Source organism: Helianthus annuus, chromosome 11 (assembly GCF_002127325.2).
Source record: "Helianthus annuus cultivar XRQ/B chromosome 11, HanXRQr2.0-SUNRISE, whole genome shotgun sequence".
Lineage (NCBI taxonomy): Eukaryota > Viridiplantae > Streptophyta > Magnoliopsida > Asterales > Asteraceae > Helianthus > Helianthus annuus.
In genome coordinates this window covers 177,459,529-177,481,796 of record NC_035443.2, presented here as the reverse complement: position 1 = coordinate 177,481,796, position 22,268 = coordinate 177,459,529, and the positions used below count along the sequence as shown (strand labels likewise).

At 36.6% G+C, this 22,268-nt stretch overlaps 3 protein-coding genes and 1 long non-coding RNA gene across 4 annotated transcripts in view; all 4 read left to right on the top strand.

Annotated features, from left to right (window-relative positions):
* Nucleotides 1–3,240, top strand: part of LOC110888885 (acylamino-acid-releasing enzyme-like) — a 70,494-nt gene extending 67,254 nt beyond the window's left edge. Inside the window, exons 6-8 of the mRNA XM_022136383.1 lie at nt 2,815–2,918; nt 3,004–3,113; nt 3,236–3,240. Of these exons, the coding sequence (XP_021992075.1) occupies nt 2,815–2,918; nt 3,004–3,113; nt 3,236–3,240 (219 nt within the window). The remainder of the gene's footprint in view (nt 1–2,814; nt 2,919–3,003; nt 3,114–3,235) is intronic.
* A 2,837-nt stretch (nt 3,241–6,077) lies between these two features.
* Nucleotides 6,078–14,383, top strand: LOC110887396. The gene is made up of 3 exons (XR_002563278.2): nt 6,078–6,178; nt 13,927–14,043; nt 14,367–14,383. It is a non-coding gene; the product is annotated as an uncharacterized LOC110887396 (long non-coding RNA).
* Nucleotides 14,384–16,085: 1,702 nt separating this feature from the next.
* On the top strand, nt 16,086–16,855 carry LOC110887397 (protein LURP-one-related 8). Its single transcript, XM_022135059.2, has 2 exons — nt 16,086–16,368; nt 16,462–16,855. Exons 1-2 carry the CDS (start codon nt 16,138–16,140, stop codon nt 16,837–16,839), a joined length of 609 nt encoding a protein of 202 aa, XP_021990751.1. The 5' UTR covers nt 16,086–16,137; the 3' UTR covers nt 16,840–16,855.
* Nucleotides 16,856–19,526: 2,671 nt separating this feature from the next.
* On the top strand, nt 19,527–20,597 carry LOC110888886. Its single transcript, XM_022136384.1, has one exon. It carries the CDS (start codon nt 19,527–19,529, stop codon nt 20,595–20,597), a length of 1,071 nt encoding a protein of 356 aa, XP_021992076.1.
* The last annotated feature ends 1,671 nt before the right edge of the window (nt 20,598–22,268 follow it).

The window sequence follows — 22,268 nt, the reverse complement described above, 5'->3', positions numbered from 1 at the left end:
ATGATAAAAAGATTAATATAAACTCGTATGCCAGTAAATTGATTGATCTGATTAGGAAGGGTTGTTTATGTTGTGTGGATTGATTGTGCCGTATGACATACATAAAGACTTGAGGGTTGTATGATGAATTTAGTGATTGATAGTATCGCTTAGCTCATGGATTAGGGGCTTCCTGTTGACAAACAATTATTGGTGATGATTATGATATCTGATTAATTAGGGACATTAATTTAGATGATAATGGACATAAGTTAATTCTTGATCATGGTTCGGTTATAATTAAGGTTCATGCGATAAAACTATTGAATGATGATTCATTGGAGTCATGTTGAATGATCAAGATTCATAGGATTTGAGGTTGTAACTGTTTGATTGGAATTGTGTAACTGGTTGTTGTTGATTGCGTAACAAAACAGAACAATGTTAATTATGGTAAATAAATGTTAAGGAAACAAAAGGTTGAATTGATTAGTCACACACTATTATGGTAATCGCACAAGTTTTGTTTATATTGGGCCTGTTACATTTGGATTGCACAATCATAAACTAGTTGCACATCTATACTGGGCCACTTTATATTGGGCCACATCCACTGACACGGACCGCACACCTTCAAGGTGGTTGCACATTTTGTTAGACTAAACTACAATTATGGGCCACGTGACTAACACTTAGTCACATAATACATTGGGCCACTTACTGAATATGGGCCGAAGTGTCACTATGAACCGAACAACTGGATGGATCACACACTTTGTAGGGGCCTTCCATTTGTGCTGGTCCGCATATCCTAGATACCATTTATTGGTTATTGGCCACGGATAAGAAACGGGTCACACAAAGGGAACCGGGCCGCATAATTTAGTTGGGCCGAACCCAGCTGGGCCGAGCTTTGTTATGAGTACCATATTAAGTAGTTAAGTGATGATGGTGATGCAAGTTGTGTAGGTGACCCAAACAGTTAGTGTAATCATAAAATGTGATTAACTTTATGACATGCCATACTATGATGTTAATTGAAATTGTGAAGCTGTTTTACGAACCAATGCTTGTACTGAATGACTAAAGTTATCACGAGAGTATGTGCATTGTATGCAAGATGGTAACTAGGTGTTTTTGGAGTATAAGAATCAAGTGCTTGTTATGTGATGATTATGAACTGTTAGGTGCCTAACTAACTGTCATGATTAGTATCATGTTACATGCATTGTTGGTATGCTAATGGTGTAATGTGTGCATCGGGTATGTAATCTAAATGTTTACAAACTGATTATTCTTGGTAATCACGGTAGGGTACGATTGACCAACTTGGAAAGGGTAATATAACGTAACATACCGAGCAATCCAAGGTGAGTTCATTCCTCTTGAGCATGCGTCCTGGTGGTTGGGACAGTCATTGGGTATCCCTGAGAGGGATAGGTTTTTGGGTAAATCAATTGGGTATTCCTGAGAGGAATACGTCTTGTGGGTAAAATCTGGAATGTTGGATAATATACTCATCCTATCACCTTTAAGTCCCATCTTGTTTGTTACCTGAGAGGTAACGGGTATTAGTTGGTAGCGCTATCTAGGTTTGGCACCCTCACCCCGTACCTGAGAGGACGGGTGTGAACTAATGACCCAGTCATGCCCAATGCTTGATAAGAGCATTGGGGAACAGGCAAAATAAATCTGGAGCCGTCTTGTATTCGAGGTATTATCAACATTGTAATCAATGAACTGAACTAAACATTTGGTAACTAACGTTTTCGTAAAACTATGAACTCACTAGCGTTGTCTGATACACGTGTGTGCATGCTTGGAGGTTATTGATACGTGTGGATGTGGAACTTGCTGTCTGGGATGCTGGAGTGGTCATGGGTCGAGGAACATGGAAACTTGAAAAGAGACTAGCTGATTTCATACACTTGGGTTAAACTTGGGTTTTAGTTAAACTTGTATTATGCTTCCGCTAAACACAACGAGTTATAAATATGTTTTGTAACACTTTATCTTAATGAATGAAAGTTTTTATTAGAAATCTTGCTGTGAGTTCAATGTGATTAGTGGCTAGATCCTGGTACGTCACACGTCCCGCGGTATTCCCGCATGTGGTATTTTGGGGGTGTGACATAAAATGTGATGATCCAAACAAGGTTGCACATGCTAATCACATGCCATTTCTCCATCACATTTAACCGTCCATAATTCTTTTATACGTGATTATTTAAAAAAAAACATAAACCATAAAATCCAGCGTTTTTTTATCTTTCCAACGACTATACTATTGATATACGTTTCAAAAAAAAAAAAAAAAAATGTACCGGGTTTTTATGGTGTTTTCAACTTTGTTTTTTATGGCGTTTTCAACTTTGCTTTGTGACGTTTTCAACTGGGTTTTTATGGCGTTTTTTCTGAACCTGGTGTGTTTATGGCATTTTCAACAGGTTTTTTCATGGTGTTTTTATTAAACTGGGTGTTTTATGGCGTTTTCAAATGGGTATTTCTTGGCATTTTTCATGGAACTAGTTTTTGAATTATTTTGCTCACCCTTTATCGTTCCTTTTTTTATGATACAAACTAATGATTTTGAAAATAAAAAAATGGTTTAAAGTGCAAAACCGAACTGTTAAACCGTTAAACCATATGCAACCTGGCCGTTTGATTTGTCTTTCTCTGAAACCGTAGTTAGCTGTTCAGCCCACAGTTTTTGTAAAAAGCGGCTAATGGGCCATGAACACCCCTTGCTAAACTATTCAAAAAGTGTAAAGATTTATTTCTACATAACGTATTTTTTATATACATTGTAATGGATTGATGTATGTTGTGTTGCAGGTTGTACCCCCTGATCAAGCAAGAAAAATATATCAAGCATTAAAATCAAAAGGATTACCTGTTGCGTTGGTTGAGTACGAAGGGGAGCAGCATGGTTTTCGCAAGGTTAGATATATATTTAATGTCTATTTTTTTATGTTTATTTTTTCAGGTAAAGAGATCAATTACTTTGGATGCGTAATGCATTCTGGCCGAAAACATTAAATTCACACTCGAACAACAAGTGGTGGTTTTCGCACGTTTAGTGGGACACTTTAAGGTTGTAGACGCAATTGTTCCCGTCAAGATTGATAACTTCTGTCACACCCCCAAAATCCACATGCGGAGTACCACCGCTTGGAGGCGTGACTGACCAGGATCTAGCCACCAATTATACTGAGCAAATTAATTAATAACATAAATGATACTCACCAATCACAAGGTTAGCAAATATTTTAATCAAGTTCAAAAGTTTTAAGTTCAAATAGTAACATAAGTAGCGGAAGCGTAGACAAAACAGTTTGAGACAAAGTTCATGGTTCAAGTTATTTAGAACCCAACACGTGGGTTAGACGACCACTACACATCCCCAAGTAGCAAGCTCCTGAGTCACCGGGTACCTGCAAAGCATGCAGTAGGGTATCAACAAAAATGTTGGCGAGTTCACGAGTTGTCCAGTTTTTAATTACCAAAAACTTGTTTCACCAGTTAATTTATCCGTTTATACATGCCATGGGGAGCTACCGCATAAGTAAGCGACTAAACTGTTTTTCCAATACCGAATACTTCATGTGACCGTACGTTTCCGTAAAGTGCCCCGTTTGTCAATGTTCTATCATCATTGACGGATTTGCCAGAGTCTATTAGTTCACTCCCGATCCCATACACGGGCACGGTGTGAGGCTGGTAAGACCTAAATAGCGCTATCAACTAATAACCCGTTCGCCTGGCCCCGACGACTAATCGGTATTAAGTAGTAGGGACTTGAGTGATAGAGTTTCGTTTAGTGTTGCCCGTTGCATTCCGTATAAACAGTAATTAACTAAGAGTCCCACACAAGGGGAGAAAAGTAAGTTTGTTCCCAGTAACAAGGGATGATAAGCAAGTTTGTATCCCTCACAAGGGGATAGTGTTGTTTTTAGTTCCGTTTCCCAATCCACCGGGAATGCATGCTTTAAGTTGTGAACTCACCTTGGGTTGCTCGGCAGATTAGCTTACTTGGTCAAGCTTGCTGGTCACCACGTCCTAATATGGTTACCGGTATAGGTCAGGTTTGGGGTACAAGTAATCACGTATATCCTACATGTATCTAACACATAGAATGCATGCAGTTATCTATTTAGTTATTGGGCCTGCTCTAATAATTACACGGTTAAACAACAACAGTTAACACATAGTCCAGTTAAACACATAGTCCAAACATGACACATTGTGGCCCAATAACCCAGGTAGGCAGCCCAGTCGAGACAAGGTGGTCTCGACTCGAGAACGTGCGGTCTCGAGTCGCAACCATGAGATCTCGAGTAATGCCGACATGAGTCGCAACCTTGGGAGTCTCGAGCTTAGTCTCGAGTCGAGATCATGAAGTCTCAAGTCGAGACCTTGCCGGTCTCGAGTCCTTTGAAGTCTGTCTCGAGTTGTCACGTGTTGGTCTCGAGTCGCAACCGAAGGTCTCGACTCGCAACCACGGTTGCGTGCACATGAAATCCTTCTAGAACCTGTCCAACTCGTACTATCCAATAGTATTTCAATTTCATGAGATTGTGTACTATCCAATAGAATTCCATAAACATGTTTTCTTGTCTAATTCTATTTCAACATGGATCAAACACAACATATTCAAATATTCATATCACATTCAAACTGTTCTTCATTAGGGTTTTCAAACCTTTAACACATAATCATCCTAATGCTATAATATCATTACTACTTCATTAAATCCAGAATTTATTATTCAGAAATATGTTCATCCATTTTACATGAGGAAATCATGCTAACATGTGGTCAAAACATCATCAATAGTAACAACACATGATTCGATTTCTAACTAGCATCAAGGATCATTATTCATGTTATCACAACATAAGAGGGTGTATATTATGTTAATCTTCACATTCTAGCTAAAACACATTATCCTTATCATGCTATCATCCATAATGCACCTTATCATCAATAACCAAAATCATGGTAAACACTTAAAATACTAACCGGTTGATGTTGAGGGTATGAAGAACCAATGAACCAACTTCCGGGTGACGATTTCGAGCTTGATCCGAGAGTCTTAGTGCTTCCGGTTGAATCCGAGAGAGAGATGAGAGGGGGTTTGTGGTGGTGTTCTAGGGTTTTAGTGAGAGAGAGAGAGAGAGAGAGTGTGTGTGGGTTGCCCAAAAATGGCAAGGTTGGCTATCAACAAGGGTTATATACTCGTTCCAAGTTGGTGCATCCTAATGGGCTTTCGGGTGGACTAAAGGAGGACCATGTCCCGACCGGCCCAGTGTTTACTGTTTACTCGAGACCGAGTGGTCTCGAGTCGTGGTCTTGGTGGTCTCGGCTCACCAATACTCTTATTCATATATATATATACACAACTTATACATTATACGTACACATTATCGACACATAGCACATCAAGATAAATCGGTCTTGGTGGTCTCGGCTCACCAATACTCTTATTCATATATATATATATATATACACAACTTATACATTATACGTACACATTATCGACACATAGCACATCAAGATAAATCACAACTTTCATTTAATATTATGTACACGCCAATTCAATACAAGATGGTTGCTCGGGAAAACCCAGAGTGTCACATTATCCCCAAGTTTTAAGAACTTTCGTCCCGAAAGTTAAGGCAGTCACTGTCAAGCTAGTATAAGTGAGAACGTTTCAACGGGGTGTCACAACTTCGACTAAGAAGTTTGTATTTTTGTACCTCTTTGAAGTTCAGTCATCTTAGAGGTGACATTTTTGGCCTATTTATTTTATTTTCATTGTGTCAAATAAGCAAGTCGAAAGGGTTGAAACTTAGCTAAATGTAAACATATCGAAATTTCCTCTTTTCTTAGACAATATAGTGTTTTTTTGAATAAATTTGGTTACTTTGTTTTATAATGTTGACAATTCTTTTGGCTTTAGTTGTCAATACTTTTCACACAACGGCTCATGAACACTCCTGGTTGCTAAAATATGGAAAAAGTGGAAAATTTTATAACAATATCTTGTAGGTCTTATATATATCATAATGAATCGATGTATGGTGTGTTACAGGATGTACCTCCTGATCAAGCAAGAAAAATTTATCAAGCATTGAAAGAAAAAGGATTGCCAGTTGCTTTAGTGGAGTACGAAGGGGAGCAGCATGGTTTTCGTAAGGTTACAAATATATAAAATGTCTTTGTTTTTTTATTTTTGATTTAATTTTCTGGTAAAAGTGAGTTGGTGTTGGGATTGAACCCTAACAGAGGAACAGATAATGTAAAGCCAAAACCGGATCCCATCAGTGGACTTCAAATAAGCAGCAGTTTACTCTAATCTCTCCCCTTGACAGTGGTTATCTAACAACTGATAATCTTAAGTGCTGCTCAACTACAACCACTGATAAACCAAACTCTGATGATTACCTAACAACTGCTAAAGACAAACTCTGTTGCTCTATCTACTGCTGTTTCCTAAGTGCTGCTGAAGACTCAAGCACTGCCCTCTCAAAGACTGATCACCTTTGAAGAAAGCATTGAAGACTCAACATCTGCGCTAAGGCTACAACAGTGGAACGTGAAGCAGTAGTTTTCATTTTGTTTTGTATGTTAGTGAATATCAGATGTTACATAACAGTAGTTTGTATAGGACAGTATTTGTAGTTTGTTAGGTCGTTAGATGTCACTATCATGGTGACGTCAGCTGAAGTATATCAGCAGTTTGGTTTGCCTATAAGTATGACAGTACTCTGTACTGTTACACTTGATCGTTTTGAGCGAGTTCTTCTCCTCAATTCATCCTTTCATCTTGTGCAACCAACTCTGGTGTATCAGGCTGAGGGGGAGTTTAGATTGTAAGCTTTTACTGTAATCTTTTGCTTTTATGTAAATCATTTGAATCAATGAAAAGCAATTGTTTATCAATCTATACTTTCCTTTGTTTGTGTTTACATAGTTTGCTACTCATTTCCGCTGCACTTACTCGTTTTATGCAAACAAACACGAATCATGACAGCCTCAGATCCTAACAATTGGTATCAGAGCTTGGACAGTCAAATTCGATCTAACAATCAATTTGACATAACAGTTCAGCTCAAAATTCATTGATACTAAGGTTGGTTGCATTCAGTTGAAAAACAGAGTAAGAAACAAATCATGATCAAAATGGTTTTTCAAAAACTCTGTAAATCAACCAAGATGTCATATGACACACAAATCTCACACAACAAATGTTTTCATACATATGTCACTCATAGTTTTCAAATCTGAAAAAGATCTGATAAATTATGAGTTCGTTCGATGTTTTCAATATTGATTTCATTTGTTGTTCTGATGTTTGTGATGTTTGTAATAAACACTAAAGTATGTACCTCAGATCAGCAAAACTTGTGTTCATCTAAAACACCTGCATACTGCTGATATCGAAAAGAGGGAGAAAAACTTTAGTCAAAATCTCTCATGTGTTCAAAGGCAAGTTGAGTACCTTCAAAAGGACCAAATCAACTTCGTCTAACACATATTGAGAAAAATAAAATGTTAAAACAGTCCTAATCATAAGTAATGTGAGATCTGAACTAAAACATGCTCAAACATGGTCAGATGTCTTAAAACATTGCTTCAAAGTGATTATGGACAAAGCATGTTCAAAATATAATCTCCTAGTGAGTGATTCTGAACATGTAAATAAACAGGGTAAAAAAAGGGAAAATGAACAAATCCCAAAGTGTAGCTATCTCAAAACTTTTGAAATCAAAAGAAGAGAGCATAAGCAGAAAACACTTTTGAGGTTAAAGTTAGGTCATCAGTGGTCATCATGCAACTGTGTGCATTTATCAATACAGAAATTGTTCTGGTAACAATGGCCTATCCAGTGATGGTGTTTAAAAGAAATTCACAATCAATTGACAAGAAAATGACCCAAACAATGGTCAGAATAACTTGAGAATAACTTGATCGTTTACTTGAAAAAGCTGTCAGATCCTTTTGATTTTCTCCAAAACATCCTTTAATTTTTCTAAGGTGTTTTCTTCTATAATAAAAACCAGATATATTTTATTCTTCTATGAAATATATTTTGTTCTTTTATGTTTTTAGTAAAAGTTCATCTCTGGTCTGGATGTAATTACCTTGTTTTTGTGTGTAATTACTATCCCTAAAACTGGTCAAGAGGAAATGACATACATACCAAGGTCATGTTAAGCTAAAGTTAGGTTTCCACTGATCATAAATTGATTGCAAATTGACTTAGACTACTGAGATACTCATGTTCTAGTTCCAGTAATTAGACACAAAATGAGCAGCTCATGTAGAAATGTCTTCATCATCTAGGATGCTGAGCCATTGTCTAAACAATAGACATTTGGCAAAACCTTGAACATGTTTCCTTGCAGATAACTGCTGGTAGTTTAGTCTTGATAATTTACATCTAAAATGCATTTTATCAAGAATAGCATTTCTGGTACTAAACAGATGATAGATTCCTACATCTGAACAAACAGATGCTAAAATTATCAGTAGGTGGTCAAAACACTGCTGCACAACCAGTTGTTATTCTTATCCACTGTTGTATCTAAAATGCTGTTGTGCCTTAACATCTGCTCTCTAAAATCTGTCCATTGCTAAAGTGTCAACCTCTGCTCTTCAAAAACACTGATGTTTAAAATCTTTGTTCCATCCACTGCTACACCCACCATTTCATTTTATTACCGTTGTAACTACTGATACTTGATCCATCAGTAGTTGTCAAAACAACTGTCCTCCATCATTTACCATTCCAACAGATGTTTGACACGTGGTCAGTTTTTAGCCTTCAGATCAAAATAACCGCTGCCACATCAGCAATCACTTTTTCCCTAAATAAAACCCTGATTAAATCCAAACAGAGGATTACACTATCGAATTGAATTCCAAACATTCTCTTCACAAAACAGTTTCCCTCTCATAACTCCAAAAACTTCTTCGATCTTCTTCATCCAAAATGACGAAACCAAAATCGAAATCAAAATCAAAACCATCTTCTTCCACCACAACAGTAGATGCCACTCAAATGGCTGCTGAAACACCGGAGATTCGCTACAAATCTCCACACAACTATGTAGATATACTCACAAAACCTACCGATAACCACACCTTCGATTCCATCCTTGACATCCTTTCTGCATCAAAGTACAAAACTTTGATAACAGCAGATGCTCCCATTTACCTTGATACCCAGAGAGAGTTCTGGAAAAACGCCACCCTTGAAAAACAAGGAGATATCATTGCTGCCATCAACTCCTCGATACAGGATAAGAAGGTAAATATTTCACCAAAATCCATCTCTGAAATCTTTAAACTCGATGATCTAAATGGAAAAACATCATTTTCAAAAGATGAGTTGAAAAAGGATTTCATAAACAGGGGCTATGCAGAAGAACCCAAAAAGGATACCCTACAAAAGGGCTACTTCCCTTCTGCACCCAGATTTTTATTCCACACACTGCTCATGTGTGTTTCAAATAAAACAACGTCCTTCAATGAGATACCAACGAAAATTCAATGTCTGGGATATGCAATTTTGAACGATAAAAATTTTAACTACTCCCAGGCAATATTTGATGATTTGGTAAAGAACGTTGATAATAAGGCTTTTCTGCTCTTTCTGAGATTTCTAAGCTATTATTTTGAACAAACATTTGTAGAGAAAGATGCAGAACTGCCCAAACAAGGTGTCTCATTCAAAATAAACTGTTTAACAATAGAAACTTTTTCAAGAATGATGGCACCTATAAAATTAAAAACAAAAGAGGCAGAGCAGGTTTTAGAAACTGCCACTGACCCTGTAGTAACCACTGCTGAGCCCACTGCTCCAGGTGATCAAAGTAGCACACCCACTGCTTTGAAACCAACACCTGCCACCAAAAAGACCAAAAGAAAAACATCCAAAAAACCCACCAAACCCACACCAAAGGCAACTCTGGAAGATGAGATCCCAGAGTTAATGTCAGTGACAACACAAAAGTCACAAGAAACCACTGCTGCTACTTCCTCACAGCAGTTGGAAGAAAGATCTCAACCCCAGCCTAAAACTCCTCCTGCATCCTCACAAAAGGGTCAGGTTGTAAGCACAGGGACACCACATTATGAAGCTCTGTATCCACTCGGATCCATCTTCCACAGTCCTGATCCCAAGGACATGTCTCTTTCTACCCCCACATCCTCACCAATAATAATGCCACAATCAATAATACCCCTGTTGCATGCAGTTGATATTGCACAGACAAAAACCAGTTCCTCTCAATCACCTATTACTGAGAGCATACCTCCACAAGTGACTGGGTCTGATGTTAATACCTCTGCTATCCCAGCAACAGTTGAGGAGGTTACACCCCTTGAGTTACAAGTAACTCTTGGTGGTAGTTCAAGTGGAGCAGCAACTACAACTGATGGATCAACAGATCTTCAGTTGGACAGTTGTTTCAAAACTAAGACTCCCTTGAAGGCAATTTCTTCCATGGCAACATCGGTAACCACCAGTAAGTTAAATATAACCACTGGTACCATCAAAGGTCTATCGGTTGCTGAAGAAAGAAGTCCCCAGTACCAAGAACAAGGGGCATCAATGGATGATATTTGGGATTCACTTCCTAAGTCAAACATTGATACAACCACTGCTGGTGGGGATTCAGATGATCCTGTTAATTCAGGTGATGATTCAAGATATAATGAATTGACGGCCAGAGTTGAAAACCTGGAATCTTCAGTTGCAGAAATAAAAGATATGGTGCAGCAGCTGTTAGAAGCTCAAATAGCCCAATCTTCTGCTCCTCCTGCTCAAGCACCTGCTCCACAAGCATTTGCTGCAAATGAGCTATGGAATATTCTCCAACCACTGATTGAACATCAGCAACAATTGGCTGCTAAACAGCACGCGAATCAAGTAAAAATGCTGACCAACATGGTGGAATCTAGGTTCAAAGACACTCAAGCAGACATCAAGGCTATAAAGGCCAGCATACAACAGAATGCTCAAAGTGAGAAAGCTCCTTCTGCCATTTTCTTCATGGACACACCCCTGGCAGATAATGCCAAAAAGGGGGAGAAAACCAGGTTGAAAAAGAAAGGTATAGAAGATGGGGTGTACATTGAACCAGAGAAACCCAAAACCTCACAAACTTTAACAGCTGATACAGCAGTAGTTACAAAAACTGCTGTCAGTAGCCAAACAGCTGCCATCTCATCAACACACACACCTTCAACACACACCACCTCATCACACACCATCACAACTACTGTTCCACCACCACCTGTGTCTATAACACAAAACCCACCACTATCATCATCTACAATCACATCACCACCACTGCCTCCTGCAACAAAGCAGAAGACAACAGATGTTACAACATCTGCTGTAATGACAACAGTGATTGAAGCACCAGTTGTTTCAACCACTGTTAGTCAATCACAATCACAAACCACTGATCCACCCAAAACATCATCAGTCTCCTCTTCAAAAAGAAGAAAGGTCTTCATTCCTGATGATGAGTCACCACCACCATCACCACCTTAAAATATCATTTCCCATTCTCCATCCCCTGCTCAAAAGCAGAAGACAACTACTGATACATCAGTAATTGTAATGACAACAGCAGTTGAGACACCAGTTGTTTCAACCACTGTTAGTCAGACATCCACAACTGCCCTAATTCTTCCTATATCTCTTCCCATATCACAACCACAACTCCTAAAAAGAAAAAGAAAGCCAATTACTGCCGATGAAGGGATACATGATCCAAATGCTGAAAAATATCCACTAGAGCTTGATGCCATCAAAAATGAGATGAGACAGTTTTATACAGAAGCAGACCCATCAAAAAGAAAATTCTCCTCACTCATCGGCTATATAGCTCCAGAAGATATAAATGATTATCTCAAGATAAAGGCAAGGCAAGCTAAAGTTAAAGCCAAGGTTGACAGTGAGAAAGAAAAACTAAGCGAAGAAGGCATTGCGAATAGACTGGAGTTCTACCTTGCAAAGGTTAAGCAGATGGAAGAATATGCACAAGAGCTAGACAAAGAAAAGGCTGATCAAAAGAAGAGATTGAGAGAACAACTTCTAGCCTTCATCATGAAAGAAAAGTTCTATCCAGCTGAAGAATCCCAGTTTAAAGAATGGCCATTAGTAGCTTTGAAGCATGAGGCTGGAGGGATCCAAAAGGTCAAAAATGATCCCTCTAAGAAGAAAACTGCTCCAAACTGGAGTAAGTACAAAAGACTCATTGCTGATCTCACTGCTGAGTATAAAAGGAAGAAAAGGGAGTTGGTGGATGCTAAGATAGGCACTGCTGAAGCCATATCAAAATGGTCTAGGCAACAAACTGATGAAGCTTATGAAAGACTTGAGAAGCAGAGGATGAAAGCCTCTAACCCTCCCAAAAAGTCTGACTACAAAAAGCTTCAAGAACAAGTCAAACTTTTCAAAACACAGATCAGCACAGCAGAAGATTTTATCACAAAGCTGAGAAAAGAAAAGAAGGAAATGTTGTCTGCTGGAGTAGATAAGAACAAAGAAGCTGAACAGATTGAAGAAGCTATGAAGAAAATAGCTTCAGATAAAGAAAGATTGGCTAAACTACAAGTCCTTGCCAAAAAGGTTAAAGTAGTAAGCCAAAAGTCATCAGCAGGCATCACAAACAGTGAGCTGATTGACAAAGAAGTTGAAGCAGATATAGCTGAAGCCAACAAGATCATTGATCAAGCATTCATACGAGTGTCTGAAGCTCATGATGCTGCTCTTCACTTCTTCAGTCCAATCACTTCAAGTTCATCAGATAATAAATCTCTCCCAAGAAACCCATTGAGTTCAAAAATACTAAAGTTGATGTCTGATCAAAAGACCCACGTATTGACTTTGCTCAGATTCAATGGTGATGTGAAGCATATATCAAGGAATCAGGCACTAGGCCTAAGTGCTGAAGATCTACAGGATCTCCTTGAGCTTACACTGTGCAGGGATGAGGATGATACAAGTTCCAAGGATTTTGAGGAAGAATTTAAAAGAAAGCAAAGGAACTTCTTATGAAGAATAAAGGTCCTGAATAAGGAAGGGTTTTGGCATTATTTGTTCCAGGGGGAGATTGTTGGGATTGAACCCTAACAGAGGAACAGATAATGTAAAGCCAAAACCGGATCCCATCAGTGGACTTCAAATAAGCAGCAGTTTACTCTAATCTCTCCCCTTGACAGTGGTTATCTAACAACTGAGAATCTTAAGTGCTGCTCAACTACAACCACTGATAAACCAAACTCTGATGATTACCTAACAACTGCTAAAGACAAACTCTGTTGCTCTATCTACTGCTGTTTCCTAAGTGCTGCTGAAGACTCAAGCACTGCCCTCTCAAAGACTGATCACCTTTGAAGAAAGCATTGAAGACTCAACATCTGCGCTAAGGCTACAACAGTGGAACGTGAAGCAGTAGTTTTCATTTTGTTTTGTATGTTAGTGAATATCAGATGTTACATAACAGTAGTTTGTATAGGACAGTATTTGTAGTTTGTTAGGTCGTTAGATGTCACTATCATGGTGACGTCAGCTGAAGTATATCAGCAGTTTGGTTTGCCTATAAGTATGACAGTACTCTGTACTGTTACACTTGATCGTTTTGAGCGAGTTCTTCTCATCAATTCATCCTTTCATCTTGTGCAACCAACTCTGGTGTATCAGGCTGAGGGGGAGTTTAGATTGTAAGCTTTTACTGTAATCTTTTGCTTTTATGTAAATCATTTGAATCAATGAAAAGCAATTGTTTATCAATCTATACTTTCCTTTGTTTGTGTTTACATAGTTTGCTACTCATTTCCGCTACACTTACTCGTTTTATGCAAACAAACACGAATCATGACAGCCTCAGATCCTAACAGTTGGTTACTCTAATATGTGTGCAGGCCGAAAACATTAAATTCACACTTGAACAACAAATGGTGTTTTTCGCACGTTTAGTGGGACACTTTAAGGTTGCAGACGAAATCGTTCCCATCAAGTTTGATAATTTCGACTAAGAAGTATGTATTTTTATATCTTTTCGCACTTCACTAGCTTAGAGGTGACAAATTTGGCCTATTTTCCTAAATTGGTTCATGTTACGTTTTTTTCTTTGGGTCAAACTGGTTAAATATCACTCCAAACTCTTGGCTAAATGAAAACATGTTAATTTCAGAGTGAAACTTAACCTTTTTGAACAATATAATTATGTTATAATATTTACACAAACTGTTTTTTAAAGACAGGTTGGGCTGTGGAACCGATGGTAATCTTATGGTTTGTGTTTCTCCCTCTAAATTTCAAGTGGGTTGGACGATCAATGTACAACCCGGTCGTTATACAGAAAAGGAAGAAAAGTGCAACATATCAACGTAAAGGATGATTTCTGTAATTTTTGTAGTACAAGAATGATTTGTTAAACACTAATTTACTCTAATTTAGTATGCATGCACCGAATTTTAACTGGGTTGCGATAAAAGGAATTTGGGCCGGTTTGCTGAATTTGACTTTTTCGACATCATTTTTTTGAAGTACTTTTTTTTGAACGGTCAACGAGTCCTACAAATTGGGTATTTGAAGTGCTTTTAAGATATCAGTTTATTGTATTGTTACACCAATCAACTTATGTATATATATGTGCGTCAAATCTCATTTGCGATTCTTTAACTCTTATCAAAGAAAACAAAAGAGTGTCAAATTCTTCCACTTGATTTTATTATAAATCCATTATATGATTACAAATTTAATATGATTTGTTATAACTAATGTTATTACAATTATGCTTCTTACGTGATTACATATGTAATAATAAAAACCTGATTGTTTATGCTTTGTTATGCGATTAAATCTTTAGTATACGACATTATGTGGGTATTATATGTTGATTTGGCTAATGTTTTGTATATTATTTATCCTTAATACATGATTATATCTGAAATATTAGGTTTTCCACATGAAGTATTATGTATTACATGTTTTGTTTTTACGTAATTGGTCAACCAGAATTTTTCGTTGACTTTTAGTTTTAGTTAGATTAAAAAAGCCGTGCTTTGTACCATTAATCGCGGAATCAATTGTCTTCTCAATATTAATATAATAATCATAATATTTATGGGACAAATAATCTAATCCTAGGATACTTCGTGTATTTGGAAGACTCAGCCATTTCATCAATAAAAATACTTGAGTAAATGGCGGTTTTGGTCCTTGTGGTTTATAGGCCATTGCTATTATCAGAAATGTTTTGTAATCTAATACCAATGTTTTCATTTTATTGCAATTTCTCTCCATCATACTAACTCCATTTGTATTCTAGTTAAAGCCAAGTCATATGATAGTGAAAGAGAAAGCTCGTAAATAACCAAAATTTATGCCATATAATAAAGATTTTTTTTAAATTTATATAATATAGAAAATCATGTACGTGATCATTAGCTGGCTGTATTTAGAAAGCCAAACTAGACCTCTTGGTCCTAAGTAAAATCGACGTTCATATGACATGCCACCAATTAATATACGGGCTAATAAATCTGTTTGATTTTGAGTGAACTATAAACCCTCTAGTATTCATGATCCTCAAACTATACTGGTAGTATATGTATATGGGGTTTGGACATATGCTTTTTTTCTTAGACTGTAAGCCTAAAACATTTTGGTCCGTACTCATTTTTATCATTTTGCTATATTATATAAACTAGGAAATTTAATAAACATGATTATATGAAAATTTGAAACTATTTGCAAAATATTCAATAGTGCAAACTCAATCTCATAGTCAAGAAGAAAATAACATAATAAGAAAAAAAAAGCTTGGCTAGTGATTAAAACAATAACAATATGTTAAATAGTTTCAATTTATTATGTAGTTCATGGTACCAAGATTCTTTATTTACTTGCATGAAGAAAAACATAAATAAATAAAACCTATGCTATAACTATGCCGCATCACGTGCTTTAAGCATCCCCTTATTACAAAAGTGTTCATTGAATGGGATATATACCTTGTAGTATAGTTACTATAAAAAATGTAGAGTCCCACCCTAAACTTCCATCATCCAAAATTTCAAAGGCATTCTCAAGTGTCTTCCCCTTCTCTTTCTAATCAGTGCTTCTTCATGGCAAAGGTTTATCCTGAGAGTGAGACCATAATTCCAGTTGTAAACACTAAGAATCCTATCGTCTTGACGGTGTGGAAGAAGTCTTTGATCTTCAGTTGTGACGGGTTTACAGTGTACAACTCCAATGGAAATCTTGCATTTCGAGTAGACAACTATTTCGTGAAAGGAAACCGGGAGATTGTTCTCATGGATGCGTTAGGTTGCAGTCTCCACACCGTTAGGCGCAAGGTATATTTATTTCTACACCTGTAATAACTTTCATAAAAAATTCATCTTAAAGTTGTACACAAACTGATTAGTGACATGATTTATTATCCCCAGATGTTAAGCCTAGCAGACAATTTTCTTGTCTATGATGGTGAAAGTGTAAATCCCCGATTTTCAGTGACCAAACATGTGAATATCTTAAACACCAAGTCACTAGCATATGTGAGCACAGTAGGATCATCAAAGAACAGGAACAAAAGAAATGTGATCTATGAGATCCAAGGATCATATGCTCAAAAGTCCTGCATGGTGTATGATGACAAGAACCAGTGTGTTGCTGAAATTAGGAGGAAAGAAGCCAAAGGAGGGGTGGCACTTGGGGGAGATGTTTTTGCTTTGGTGGTACAACCATCTATCGATCCTGCCATTGCTATGGTCCTCGTCATTGTCCTCGATCAAATGTTTAATTCTTCTAGGCGCTTCTCTAAATAGATTGATTTGGGTGCAACAACCATGTACAATTCCTAGTTTAGGAAGTCATAGTTTTGTGCTTTAAATTCTTTAAACATAGTATGGATAATAAATAGGAATATTGGAGTTTAATAAGCCCAACTATTCGTCGTTGACCGCCAACAGTCCCAACTTCAAAAATAACCATCAGCAATCCCAACTATTAGCATATTAGCCTCCAATGGACTATAACTTACAGAACCCTAACGTTGTTAGTCTCTGGTCGCCGGAAAAATGTTTTTGGCCAGAAAAAGGTTTCTAAAGGTCTGTCTAAAGTTACAAAGAGGTATGGGACGAAAATGTTGAGTTTTCCGGCCAAACAGAAGTTTTCCGACAAGAAAGGAATTTTCGAGCGACCTCAATAATTGGGACTTTTACTAGAAAAAGGTTTCTAAAGGCCTGTAATAAGGTTATAAAGAGGTTTGAGACGAAATTGTTGAGTTTTCTGGCCAAAATGAGTTTTCGGGCTAAAAACGTTTTTTCGACGACCGGAGTCTAACATCGTTAGGGTTCTGTTAGTCAGGGTCTATTGAAGACCAATATGTTAATAGTTGGGACTGACAGTTGCTATTTTTGAAGTTGGGATTGTTGGCAGCCAAGGATTATTAAAATCCAATATTCCTAATAAATAATCGTAGTTTTAATCCAAATATGTTTGTAGTGGTGCATACACTAATACACCATAGTAATTTACTCTTATGTGCTCTAATTAAAACCTAGTGGTGTAAGCACCTTTTTCATTTCTTAGGTTACGTGTAATTAAAAAAAGGTGGCCTTGATGAACCCCATATAAACTCTCAATTTTTTCATCAATCAAATAAGGAAACAATCAATTTAATTGCAACTACGATTTGGTGATATTTAACCCTATGATAACATTACATGATGGTAGAAAATTTGTTTGCCTGTTATTAGTGTCGTGGGTCTATGTAACCATCAAAGTCATTTCATTGATTAAGGAATCAGAACACCATATTCTTTCTACATATAATAAGTTTAGATGGATATTAAAATTCAAAACGTTAAATATGAAACTAAATGTTACTAAACATGATATAATTCATGCATACTCAATCATCTATTTACCATGTGAAACTAAATGTTAAATACTGTAGATTTGATAAACGTTTTTAACACAATTTAAATAATGTAGATTTGATAAACGTTTTTAACACAATAAAAAACATAAACATATCTACGCATGTGGATTTTCTTAAAAAGTTTAGAATATGAGAACCCAATTCATTCTATTTTATTGACTAAGATTCAGATTCTTTTTTTATATGTATTTATTAAATATCTAAGTACGTTGTAGGAAAACAAAAAGAATCTAGAATGTTAGTATAACTAATCCAGAGGATTCATAATGGTATCGTTACTAATGGTATAGTTACAACTTGCAATGACATGAGCATACGTATTTATCTGTAGCTAGGATATATGAGTTTTGTAATAGAGTTAACTAGTAAATTTCTCCCACGCATTGACGCAGCGTCGAAACGTAAAGTAACTCGAATTTATAATGTCTAAGGAAAACATATTATATTTGATTGCACTCGTTTCCGAACAAAATCAAAGTAAAAAACATACGCCAACTGAAAACGCACATAAAAAACACGAAAACGTATTATATTTGACTCGACAGAATTTACGCCGAAGTATAAATCGACTTGAGTTTATACCGACACATACATGTACAAAAATATCAGCTTAAAACTCGAGGGGGTAAAAATAACATTTCCTAAGATAAAGTATAAAGTTAAAAATCGAAAGACCTGCAATCCCTTAACTTCTTTATCTAGCTAGAGTTGTTTTTGTTAATACATTACAGGCAAATTGGATTTAAATAATCCCAACTTTCTCAATTTGGCCGATAATAATCTCAACTCAGTTATTAGCCGATAATAATCCGAACTGGTCCACTTTTGGCCGATAATAGTCTGCGTTAAATATAGCTTAACAGAATTAAGTTTTTTTCCGAATTACAAACCGATGTTTTATGGCTTTTGATTAGAACGAGGATACAAGTTGATTGATGTAAAATTTACCTCGAAATATGAGACGACAACGGTGCTTCAATTCGGGTGTTTAAACTTCAATTAACAAAAATCAAGCCGTTTGAAGCACCGTTTCGAGGTAAGTTTTACATAAATCGACTCGTATCATCGTATCATCGTTCTGATCAAAATCCATAAAACATTGGTTTGTAATTCGGAAAAAGCCTAACTTGCGTTAAGCTATTTTTAACGGCGGACTATTATCGGTCAAAAGTGGACCGGTTCAGATTATTATCGGCCAATAACTGAGTTGGGATTATTACCAATCAAATTGAGAAAGTTGTGATTATTTAAATCCAATTTGCCTACATTATAAACAAAGATATTATTGATTTCCAATTTATCATCATATAAACACAATGTCATTTTTGATTCTTGAATTACAAGGTGAGGGTAAATAACACAAGTCCTATATCACTAGGAACTATTAATGACAACTAAAAAGTAAAAGAATCTCAACTATAATCCAGGTAATATATATTTTAACAAATTACTTTCTCCACACCCATATTTACACTATGCAAAAAAACTTGTACACTTATCTAACGATATATCCATCAACAATATTCACCTAAGGAACATGGGGGTTTGGGAATTGGTAGCCTAGCTTCAATGAATAAGGCTATGATGGTCAAATGGATCGTGAAATTCAGGAACGAAACATCACATCTTTGGACGAAAGTTATTAAGGCAATACATGGTAGGAAACGAAGCTACCCATCCATTCCATTGAAGAGCTCGATTACAGGTGTGTGGAAAAATATTGTAAATTTAGGAAAGGGGCCGAACCTCAACTTATCAGATGTTCAAAATAGGCTGGAAGTGCAATTGGGAAAGGGTGACAAAACTTTTTTCTGGTTGGATAAATGGGCAGGGAATTTTTCATTACGGGAACGTTTTCCCAGCCTGTTTACTTTGGAAAATGAAAAACATTGCTTTGTGGAGCAACGTTATTGTCTTATGGAGGGGCAAATCTCGTGGGTATGGGGTGGTGGATCCTTGGTCAATCATTCACAGGCATCAGAGGAGTGGAACGAGTGTGTTAAGCTGCTGGAAGATGTCAAGATAGAGATGAAATCGGATGAATGGTTATGGAGACAAGATGAAACAAGAGAAGTATTCAAAGTAAACCTCTTACGTACAGAGCTGGATAGCATTCAAAGCATTCCGGAAACACAGGTTCTAAAATGGCTAAGTTGGATACCGAAAAAAATTAATTGCTTTTTGTGGAGGGCGGTGCTGGATCGGATTCCGACAAGGGAGGCTTTGGCGATAAGGAACATAAATATCCCCTCGGTTCTATGTGCCTTATGCGGTTCGACATCTGAATCGGTCGATCATTTATTGATCTCCTGTCAATATGCACAGTTAGTATGGACGGCGATATCTTTATGGGTCAAAATACCTCTCCCGAGATATTTACTCAGCTTGGTCGAATTATTGGAACATATTGAGTCTTACTGTTCGTCGAAAGAGAAAAAGAAGGCATTATATCTAGTTGCTGCAGCAACATGCTGGACCCTTTGGCGGATTCGAAACAATCTAATCTTTAATCAGAAAACAACACACGTATCAAGGGCGGTCGGAGATGTCAAGGCACTCTCTTTTTTATGGATGAAAGCAAGGGCTGGAAAAATGGAGCTGGTTTGGAAAGAATGGGGCAAATTTAATTGTTTCATGTAATAGTTTTTTGCTTAGTTTAGTTAACTGTTCTTGTTCCCTATTCTTCTTTTTTCCTTAGTGTACTGTACTATTGCCTGTAGCACCTTGCTAAGGCTTTTGTCTTCAATGAATTGCCTTTTTTCAAAAAAAAATCAACAATATTCACACTATGCAATAAACTTGTACACTTATACAACTATAACTTTTTCCTGATTAGCACAATTGTTTCATGAAGTGAAAAAAAGAAAGAAAAAAAAATATTGTAGCTCTAATTTGAGAAAAGCTACAATAAAATCAAATTATTTCATAAAGTAAAAAAAAAAGTAAAAAAAAATGTTGCAGCTCTAATTTGACAGAAGCTACAATATATTCAAGTTGTTCTTTTATAATATTTATATAATTTATATAATTAAAATATCGATTATTTGATTGTACATGTTGCTGTATTATATAAGTTAAAAAAAGTCTTTATATAGCATGAATAAATTAAAAAGTCTTTATTATATAGCATGGATTTTTGGTTATTTATGAGTTTACCCCTGCACATGCCTATTATGTGCCTTGGTTTTAACCAGAATATAGATGGAGTTAGTATGATTGAGTAAAATTGCTATAAAATGATATTGGTATTAAAATTACAAAACATTTCAGATTTGTAAATAATAGCACTAGCCTATAAACCATAGGGACCAAAACTACTATTTACTCAAGTATTTTTATTGATGAAATGACTCAATGTGTGAGAACCCGCAACTTCAGGTTATTACTTTAACCTAACCACAGTTAATTAAATCATACATTTACAGCATTGCATTTAACTAGGGTTAGTTAAATGAGTCTACGTTGGTAATTCGGGGAATTACCGGAACACATACATGATAACTCTCGAACATTGGCAACTAACACGAATAATAATTATAAACGGATGGTTTATACGAAACTTATGTGCTACATGAGAAATACGTGAACTATATGCTTTAACTGTAAATTACATGATATTATGTGGTTTTTGTGTAAAAATGGTATTATTAGGAGGTTTAGAGCTATCTGTGAAACCTTAATAACTACTCAAACCCTAATTCCTACACAACTTCACCATAGGTCAGTTGTTTTGTAGGTCCCTAGAGGAGGATCTACTTAACCTTATCCTTGTTACCGAACACACCCACAAGTGCGGAATCCAAGCGGGTATGAAACCGAGCGAAGAACACAAACAATACAAGACAAAGATTCAAAGATTAAAGCTCAACCTGTATTGCGCATAAAAGTTTTGATACAAGATAATACAAGAATACTCTCTCAAAACTCTCTCTGTTCTCACACTGTGTTCTCTCTGTGTTCTTGCCGAAATGATAAACAAGTGCTTGTATTTATAGGCCCAACACCCAGTAACCCTACGAAGAATGGTTACTGGGTTCACGAATATTCATCTGGCCCACGATGGTATCTTCGTGGACCTTTGCGACAAACAATCTATCACCATGAAGACTGATTCTTCGTGGTGAACAATCCTTATACATTCTTCGTCCAAAGCATCATGGTGATGGTTCGTTGACATCATTCTTTGTCTAAAGCAATTCTTCATTGACTTTCATAATGGCCAAAACTCCAACTATCTTGGACATGCTCCAATGAAAAACCATGTTCAGATTTAAGGTTTTGTCGTGAAATGCATGCATGCATGTGGAACAT

What these genes read in the sequence shown, in the direction of transcription:
- LOC110888886 (XM_022136384.1), top strand. Translation starts at nt 19,527, where the DNA reads ATGAATAAGGCTATGATGGTCAAATGGATCGTGAAATTCAGGAACGAA.
- LOC110887397 (XM_022135059.2), top strand. Translation starts at nt 16,138, where the DNA reads ATGGCAAAGGTTTATCCTGAGAGTGAGACCATAATTCCAGTTGTAAAC. An exon ending in TCCACACCGTTAGGCGCAAG is followed by an intron (nt 16,369 to 16,461) that starts GTATATTTATTT and finishes TATTATCCCCAG; the next exon opens with ATGTTAAGCCTAGCAGACAA.